Source organism: Crocodylus porosus, unplaced genomic scaffold (assembly GCF_001723895.1).
Source record: "Crocodylus porosus isolate Cpor-Errol unplaced genomic scaffold, CroPor_comp1, whole genome shotgun sequence".
NCBI classification, from domain to species: domain Eukaryota; kingdom Metazoa; phylum Chordata; order Crocodylia; family Crocodylidae; genus Crocodylus; species Crocodylus porosus.
The window spans coordinates 719,078-727,953 of record NW_017728904.1 but is presented as its reverse complement, the minus strand read 5'-3'; the positions used below and the strand labels follow the sequence as shown (position 1 = coordinate 727,953).

General features: G+C 46.6%; 1 protein-coding gene across 1 annotated transcript; it reads right to left on the bottom strand.

Moving 5' to 3' along the window:
• Positions 1-5,447: 5,447 nt before the first annotated feature.
• LOC109324717 (keratin-associated protein 9-1-like) lies at positions 5,448-6,893 on the bottom strand. The gene has a single exon (XM_019556749.1). The coding sequence runs from the start codon at positions 6,709-6,711 to the stop codon at positions 5,665-5,667; it is 1,047 nt and encodes a 348-aa protein (XP_019412294.1). The 5' UTR covers positions 6,712-6,893; the 3' UTR covers positions 5,448-5,664.
• Between the last annotated feature and the right edge of the window lie 1,983 nt (positions 6,894-8,876).

Sequence of the window (8,876 nt, the reverse complement as noted above, 5' to 3'; positions counted from 1 at the left end):
TGTGGTGGTGTCAGCGTGGCCCAGGCTGCAAGCAGAAGTGTGGATCCTTGTGGTGGTGTCTGCGTGGCCCAGGCTGCAAGCAAGAGCGTGGATCTCTGTGGTGGTGCCAGCATGGCCCAGGCCAAAGGCACAAGCCTGAGTCCTTGTGCTGGAGCCAGTGTGGCTCAGGCCACTACCAAATGCATAGAACCAGGAGCCAAAGGCTGCGTCCGGCCATATGCTATTCAGTGTGCAGATGTGTGCCGTCCCAAATGTGTGGCTTCATATGGCCAGGTAAAGGTGGATCCTTGTGCTTCCGGCTGTGCCAAGACTTACCCTCTGCAGAACGTGGACCCCTGCCTCCCCAAAGGCTCTCCTGTGCTGCAGTCCAAGAAATGTTAATGTCCATGGATGATGATGAGTGACATCCCTGCATGTGGCAGGGAGCTTTCTCCAGGCTCTAACACTCTCCGCTGTTCTCCCTGCTGCTAGTGATGTTTTGGTGAATGTTTGCCAAGTCCATGCTCAACACCAGAAATTGCATGTTACTCTCCCGTAGTCGCTGCCTTGCCAATGATGTCGGCTGTGCCTAGGGATCCTTTTGGCTTGGGTAGCTTGGTGTTGGAATCCTCCTTGCTCTTCTTCCCCACTTTGTCCTGTAATGTAGATGTGCAGCAATAAAAACTATGATACATGGCATCATCTGTCTCCTGGCATTTTTCTGGCACTGTTTCTGTGATCTTTGACAACAACTTCCCTGTCTTTTTAGAGATGCTGCCTTATAAAGTGGCTGTCGGTGGCCAGAACAGACTCTTCCTTTCAACTGGAGTGGAGGGTTTCCTGGGTATAAGGCCACAGGGAAGAGGGAGAGATTCCAGGTGAAAGGAGTGGAAAGATGCAGAGGGGGCTGTGATGCTTCTAGCTGATTTCTGGAAGGCAGCACAGCCTGCGTCCAAGCTGCTGCCCCCTCTGCTCAGGGAACAAAGTCATATGCATGCTTTGTAATTAAACAAATTAGAGCAAGAAAACACCCAAATTAGAGTAGAAAACTGGCCTGGAAACCTAGCATAACTGGCCACCCCCAGCAAAGGTGAACAGGGGAATTTTCATACCCTCCCCTCAAATACCAAAACACCTTCTGCTTTAACATTGACATTGGCAGGTTGAATAGGCAAGTTAGATGGTACTAGGCTGGCTGTTTTCATTTAATAATATCTACCCCATCAATACAAGCCCAGTAGAAGAGCAGACAGCATGTTTTTTATGTGTAGTTCCCACGGATAAGGTGCAGCACGGAGGAGTGTGGAGGATATATGGTGTCACAACATGGAGGTCATGACTCCCTTGCGGCTGGGGGGTCATGAGCTACATCAGGGGGTCTCCCTGCAACTCTACATGTTTCAAGAGGCAAAACAGGTGGGTTGTTTGAGCTGAATGGAGAAGACTGTGAGTCACAGCTGTGGGGGGTGGGTGTGCACAAAGTAGATCTAGCATCTGAGTGCATTTCTAATTGACTACAGACCAGCAGGCTCTGATGATGCTGTAACCCTCTTCTCTCACCTCCCCATAGTAATATCCATTGCCAGTGGCACGCTCGGGTAACAGTGGCTCTGCATTTCTCTCTAGTCCGTAAAACATGCAGTTTCTAGATAGCTTTCTATGACTACTTCCCTTCTCCTTGGCTCAGGTGGCTGAGGTCTGAGCTATGATACCAGGGGCCTCAGGCTCCAAATCTGCTGGTGTCCAGTTGTGAGGTTGATTAACACCTGGGTAAATCCACTATCTTTTATTAGACCAACTAGCCTATGGCCCTAGACCAACATGGTTATGACCAACACCTCTTAACACCTATTCCACACTCACTGGCAGGTGTCCCATATGTTGGTCAGGGATTTGAACCCTCTGCCCCTAAGACAGACACTCTTCTGTAAGCATTTCGGGAAGATGTCGGTGGAGCATGGCTTCTTGAGTGCCATCGTTCTCTTTCCCCCAAAACCATATGAGTGTCAGTCATGTTTTTTTTTAAGAATTTCCTACAGGCAATATTCTGTTTCCATGACTTTTTATCCTTTTGATCTTTTTTAGGCCCAATGGCTGTTCCCACTTCTCCAACATTGCCATGGCAATAGGTTTTGTTTTCCTTGATCACTTTGACTTTGGAGTTAATGGCATTGCCCACAGTAAGAATTAATCCTTTGTGTGTAGCCAGCAATACATTTCAATACTTCAGATGATGGGCAATTTTACAAAGGTCAAAATCAGTTCTTAAATGACGTTCATTTATCCTGGGGTGTTGGTTGTAGCCGTGTTGGTGCGAAAACACAGGCAGACCAGGTTCTTTGGGTAAATGTGATATCTTGTATTAGACCAACTAAATAATTGGAAAAACATTTCTTTGCAAGCTTTTGGGCACAAACACTCTTCTTCAGGCATAGGGAGAGTCTGCTGTTGTTGAGAGGGAGAGACAGCAGGCTCTCCTGAAGAAGGGTGTCTGTGTCTGAAAGCTTGCAAAGAACAATTTTCCCAACTATTTAGTTGGTTTAATAAAAGATATCGCATTCATCTATGCTGAAATTCACAGCTCCACCTATGTCATAAAACCCTAAACTGCAGATAGAGTCCTACACTTAATTTATTTGTAGGTATATTGTGATGCTGTAGCCCTGCAGGTGAAGGCAAAAAGTCAAAATATAAAAGATGCCAATTTTGCAGCATTGGCAGCAGTGAACAGTGAAATAACTTGGGCATCAAAGCCCACATGATTGTAAAGTTGATTGATTTTTGGATTTTTTTTCTTTGTTTTCTGGCAGTGGAAACTGAAGGGGTTTAATCTTTACCATGGGAGCTATACATTTACTTCTTTAAACCAAATTAGGTGAAACTGGTATGAAAATAGCTAATGTCATACTAGGGATAAAATCCTGGGAATTTGAAAAATGTCACTAGGTGTCTGCTAATGGGAGTAGTGAATCTAGGAGAGCAAATATCATGGAGAGGAGGAATAGGCAAGATTTGGCTGGAAGTGGTGGGGGAAAAAGACCAGAATCCAACTCGATCCAACAATGGAGGTGACGCACTGGGTGAGAAGGATGTTCTACATACGTGGGAGTGAACATGTGTTTGCCATGAGTGTCCAAAGCAGGGGCAGGCAATTATTTTGGGTGGAGGGCCGCTTACTGAGTTTTGGCAGCCACTGAGGGCCACATGACAGGCAGTCAGGGGCGATTAAATATTAATTTCTAAATTTTCAGGGGCCCCGCTGGCCGGATAAAGTGGCCTGGCAGGCCGCATCTGGCCCACGGGCCACATTTTGCCCACCCTTGGTCCAAAGGCATGAAAACAGAACTAAGGGTCTAGCCATTTATTACATTACTTCTCCACTGTGAATGACTTGGAGGGACACGTGTGTTTTCAAACAGCCATTGTTCATGCTTGTCTTTGCACATTGCAACTCCAAAGGCAGGCTTTCATCAGAAATAATTAGGTAAATAAGCCATTAATGAGCTACAGGCAAGCATGGTTTGGATAATCTTCTCATGTGCCTGGGGTGTCCCCATCCACTGGCTGGTTTCACTGACTGTTGAACTGGGTAAATCTCCAACCTGTATTGCTGAAGTTATTTGGCTACCACAATCTGCAGAAATATCTTACTGATAACATCTTTGTTTGATAAATTATTGCTCTCATTGGGAGCAGCTGTTGGCTGGATTTAAGCTTTCCTCATTGTTTTCTCTTTGGAAAATGGCTCTTAGTTGCCACACACACCCTGCAGACATGCCCCGCATTGTACCAGTGTATTATCTGGAAATGACTGCTTTAGCTTTTTTGCTGAGTGAAGGTATGTCTACAGTGCAGTCACTGCAACAGGTTCCTGATACCCTGGGAGACACTCAGCTCATCCCCCCTTTGTGTTTCTCTTTCAAGCGTTCACATACACTTACTGCGTGGAATTTCTTAACATTTATCACAAAGATCAAGGCATGGTGTATAAGTCCCTTTATTATGAGAAAATACCAGGAAGTTAAGGTTTTTCCTAATTTAACAGAGAAAGGTAGAGCATGAGCCAACAGCTAGAAGTTACAGTGGGGCACATTCAATTTTGATACAAGATGCCCTTCTTTAAGGGTGAGAGTGAAGGATCATTGGAGAAAACCCATGGGAAGGAGCGGATGCTCAGTGTATTGCAGTTTGCAGCTCAAGTCTCAGTGGGTGTATGTACACGCCACGTTTTTTGCTCTTTCAAGTGCTGCAACTGTGTGTCTGTTTGCACGAGTGGGATTTCTGGATACTTTGAAAGTCTTTCTTGGTATCTTTCCGCAGTATATGATTTTCCAGTAGCACTCACTATAAAGCAGCCATACCATTTCTTAGAAAGCAAGTCTCAAGCTTGAATTTCTCTTGAAGACATTCTTAAAAGCTCTCCCAATTCCCTCCTTCTGCCTTCTTGTTCCTGCGTCCTTAACACATGAGAAACCCTTTAGTCTAAAACCCTTCTGCTAGGATCAGAGTCTTGAAAAGCAGCCTGGCAACAAAGCTGCCTTTTGTACAGTTGTTTTGCAATCCCCAAGCTGATTTTTAGTTCAGCTCCATGGATGCTGTCTCAGGCTCCCTGCTGCTTCTGCTCTTTCTTGCTACCCACAGCATTGTGTGATAATGATCATGTTTTATAGAGATACAAAATAAAGCAGCAGGGCAAGATCTAGAATTCACTGAAGCCCTGCTGTCTCTGCTTCTGCTTGTAAGGAAAGAGGGCAGAGAGTTTGGCATGAGCCTTTGACCAGCTTTAACCAAGCCATGCCAGCATATTTAAGATCTGAAATGAACGCAAGTATAGAAGAGGTCTTTTGAATTTGGCTCCTTTGATGAATTAACCATAACCAAAGTCGCTGACAAGCTTTAAGGCTCCTGATTGTTTCTATCAAAATGAACAGACCCAGCAATTATGCCGAAAAACTCTTCTGTTTTCTCCCATTCCTAATTTAGGAGCAGGCAGAACTGAGCAGGAGGAGCTGTTGGGGCGGGCTTCATTAATAATGACCCAAAAATGATGGGTGATGTTGCATGCAGTAGGTTCCTACCCCAGCCAGGAGGTCACAATACACGAGCTGATACCAGAAGAGTTCTGGGGAGCAGCAAGGCAAACTGCCACCGGAGCCCTACCAAGGCACGGGATAGACCGTGTCTCACCCTCCCTGCTACCAGCAGCTCTGCCACTTGTTTCGAATACCCCCTACCACTTCGTAAGGATAGATCTTTAAAAAGGATACTGTCTGAGAGCCTGGATGTGACACAAAGAAGGAAATGCCAGGAGACCGAGGATGCCGTAAACTGTAGCTTTTATTGCTGCACATCTCCACTAAAGGACAAAGTGGGAAATAAGAAGAGACAAGAAATATTTTTCCAGCAGCAAGCCATCTATATAGCTCAAGTCTTAGTGGAGCTCACCTAGGCATAAGCAATATCCTGGGGTACCAAGTTCATCACTTACAAATTCCAAGGAAAGTATTGATCCCTAGACGGCAAGGGCAAAAACAAGGCATAAAGTTAGGCTGAGCACAGAAACTTTTGAAGAGTCACGATCTAAAGCAAAGGGAATGCCAGATCCACAGGCTGGGGAAGCTGAACAAGTGGCATGTGTATTCATCGCTTGTCCTCATGCCATAATTGCTGGTGCTTCAGTGGTTGCTAACACTGCTTTGGCTTCTGGCAGCACTGCTGCACCGGAGGGCGCTTGGGTAGATGTGGATCCACGCTCTGGAGTGGGTAGGTCTTCTTGCAGACAGGAGCACAAGGATCCATGCACATGGTACCAGAAGAAGCCGTGCACCTAGGACAGCATGGATCCATGCACTTGGGAACAAAAGGCTTGGCACAAACGGTGCTGCATGTATCCATGCACTTGACAGTGCACTTCTTGATGCAGACGGTGTTACATGACTCCGTACACTTGGTGACACAGGATGTAACACAGCTGGTGGTGCATGGATCCACACACTTGGTAACACACGGCTTAGTACAGATGACATCATGTGGATCCATGCATTTTGTAGTGCATTCCTTCACACAGATAGTGCCACATGGATCTCCATGCTTAGCAATGCATGGTTTTGGGCACACGGTGCTGCACAGCTCCACGCACTTGGTAACAGTTGGTTTTGCACACCTGGTGCTGCATGGATTCATACACATGGTAAGACATGGCTTTGCACATATAGTGCCACATGGATCCATGTACTTGGTAACACACAGCTTTCCACACCCAGTGCAGCATGAATCCACACACTTGGTAATGCATGGCTTTGCGCACACAGTGCCACACAGATCCACACAGTTAGTAACACATGGCTTTGCACACCTGGTACTGCATGGATCCACACACTTGGTAGTGCATTCCTTCACACAGACAGTGTTGCACAAATCCACGCATTTGGTAATGCACAGCTTTGCAGAGCTGCTACAGCTTGGATCCACACACTTGGTAACATACGGCTCTGCACAGAAAGTGCCACATGGATCCATGCACTTGGTAATGCACTCCTTGACACAGACGGTGTTACCTGGCTCCGGGCATGGGGTGACACATGATGTAACACAGCTGGTGCCACATGGATCCACGTATTTGGTCACACAAGGCTTCTCACAGACAGTGTTGCTTGGGCACATGCATTTGGTTGTGCACTCCTTCACGCAGGCTGCGCCACATGGATCCACGCATTTGGTCACACACAGCATTGTACTGATGTCATTGCAGGAGTCTACACATTTAGTTGTGCATGACTTTGTACAGATGTTGCCACACGGATCTGTATGCTTCTTCACGCAGGCAGCATCACGCTGATCCACGCATCCTGGGGGACACTTCTGAATGCAGACAAGAGACGGCAGGCAGGGCTGCTTGCATTGCTGCTGGTTTGGAAAAGCCATCCTTCTGGGTCGCAGGCAAAACTGGAAAAGAAAGAAGACCTCAGTTTCTGCAAAAGCTCAGCACAGCCTTTCTCATGTAATTAGCTTTGTGCATCTGATGTAAATGGTGAATAATTTCAGAGGTTTTAAAAACTGATCTTGACATCAGCAGCAACAGAGGGGTGAGGGGAGAGTGTGCGTCTTAGAAGAATTTGTAACTCCTGACTATTTTTGGATTCAAATGTTTTCATGTAGAATGGAGAAGTGAGTCACTCTGCTTCTCTGAAGGTACAGCAGGCAGGCACCACTTCGTAGAGACGCTTTCCAGGCTATGGGTCTAAATTATACAAGGTCGGATTGATTGAGTGCTGTGGAGCTGGGTTGAGGATAGCTAGGCTTTGCAGACCCACCAAACTGAAGGTCATTTTGTGTGACCTCTGGCTTTCTAAAATAAATTTGACAATTATGAAGATTTCATAGATTTCATAGACATTAGGAGCTGGAAGGGACCTTGTGAGATTGAGTCCAGCCCCCCTTCCAGAGGCAGGAAGTCTGCAAGGATCAGATGACCCCAGCAAGATATGCATGCAAATGCCTTTTGAATGAGACCAGAATAGGTGCTTGCACCACCTCTGCGGGAGTTTGTTCCAGACCTTGGACACTTGGACTGTAAAGAAATTTTTTCCTAATATCGAGTCTGAATCGGCCTTCTAGAAGTTTGTGGCCATTAGACTTAGTTATCCATTGGGGAGCCCTGGTGAACAACTGTTCTCCAAGATCCTGATGTACCCCCACCCCCATATACTCATAGGTAGCCACCAAATCCCCCCCTGAGCCTTCTCTTCGCCAGGCTGAAGAGTCCCATGTCCCTCAGCCTCTCCTTGTAAGACTTGCACTCTTGGCCTTTGATCATATGGACTCTGGACTCCCTTGACCTTATCCACATCCCTCCTGAAGTGGGGGGCCTAAAGCTGGGTGCAGTACTTCAGCTGCACTCTCACTAATGCCAAGTAAAAAGGCCCCAATTTTGCTCAAGATGCATCAGTGAATGCATGCCAGAGTTTAGTTTGCTTTGCCAGCTATGGCATCGCACTGGGGGCTCATGTTCATCTTGTGGTCAATCAAGACCCCCGAGTCTCTTTCAGTCATGGTGCCTAGCGAGTGTAGCACCACTGAGCCTATAAGTATGATGCTGTTTTTTTCTCCCAAGGTGAAGTACCCTGCATTTCTCTACATTGAATGCCATCAGATTTTGGTCTGCTCACTTTGCAAGCATGTCCAGGTTGGCCTGTATCCCCAGCCTGTCCTCCAGCGTGACCACCTTCCCCCATAGTTTAGTGTCATCTGCAAACTTTGCCAGTCCACATCTGATGCCTGAATCAGATCATTAATGAAGATATTGAAGAGTACAGACCTGATCCCTGAGCCTTGGGGGACTTCTCTGGTAACCTTGTGCCATGTTGTTTTGTTCCCATCAACTAGTCCCCTTTGGGTCTGACCCTGGAGCCAGTTCCCCAGCCATTGGACTGTGAAATGGTTGAAGCCACAGTTTCCCGGCTTGGCTATGAGGACATCATTGGAGACCAAGTCAAAGGCCTTCTTTGAAATCCAGATAAATGACATGAACCTCGTCTCCATTGTCCAGGCTATGTGTCACCTGGTCATAGAAGGAGATGAGGTTGGTCAAGAAAGGCCTTTCAGTAATAAAGCCATGTTGGCTGGTATTCAGTAGGTTGCCTTCCCATAGCATATTGCAGATGAATCTCTTGATACTTTTCTCCAAGATCTTTCCAGGCATGGACATGAGACTGATAGGTCTGTAACTCCCTGGATCTTCCTTCCTCCCTTTCTTGAAGATTGGGACCACGTTGGCTCTTTTCCAGTCTTCTAGTACATTACCCAAGCACCATGAGCTTTCAAATACCTGGGCCATGGGGCATGCTATGATGTCTGCCAGCTCTTTTAAGACTCTTGGGTGCAATCCATCCAGGCCT

Coding starts and splice junctions, on each gene's coding strand:
- LOC109324717 (XM_019556749.1), bottom strand. CDS start 6,711: ATGCTGTGTGTGACCAAATGCGTGGATCCATGTGGCGCAGCCTGCGTG.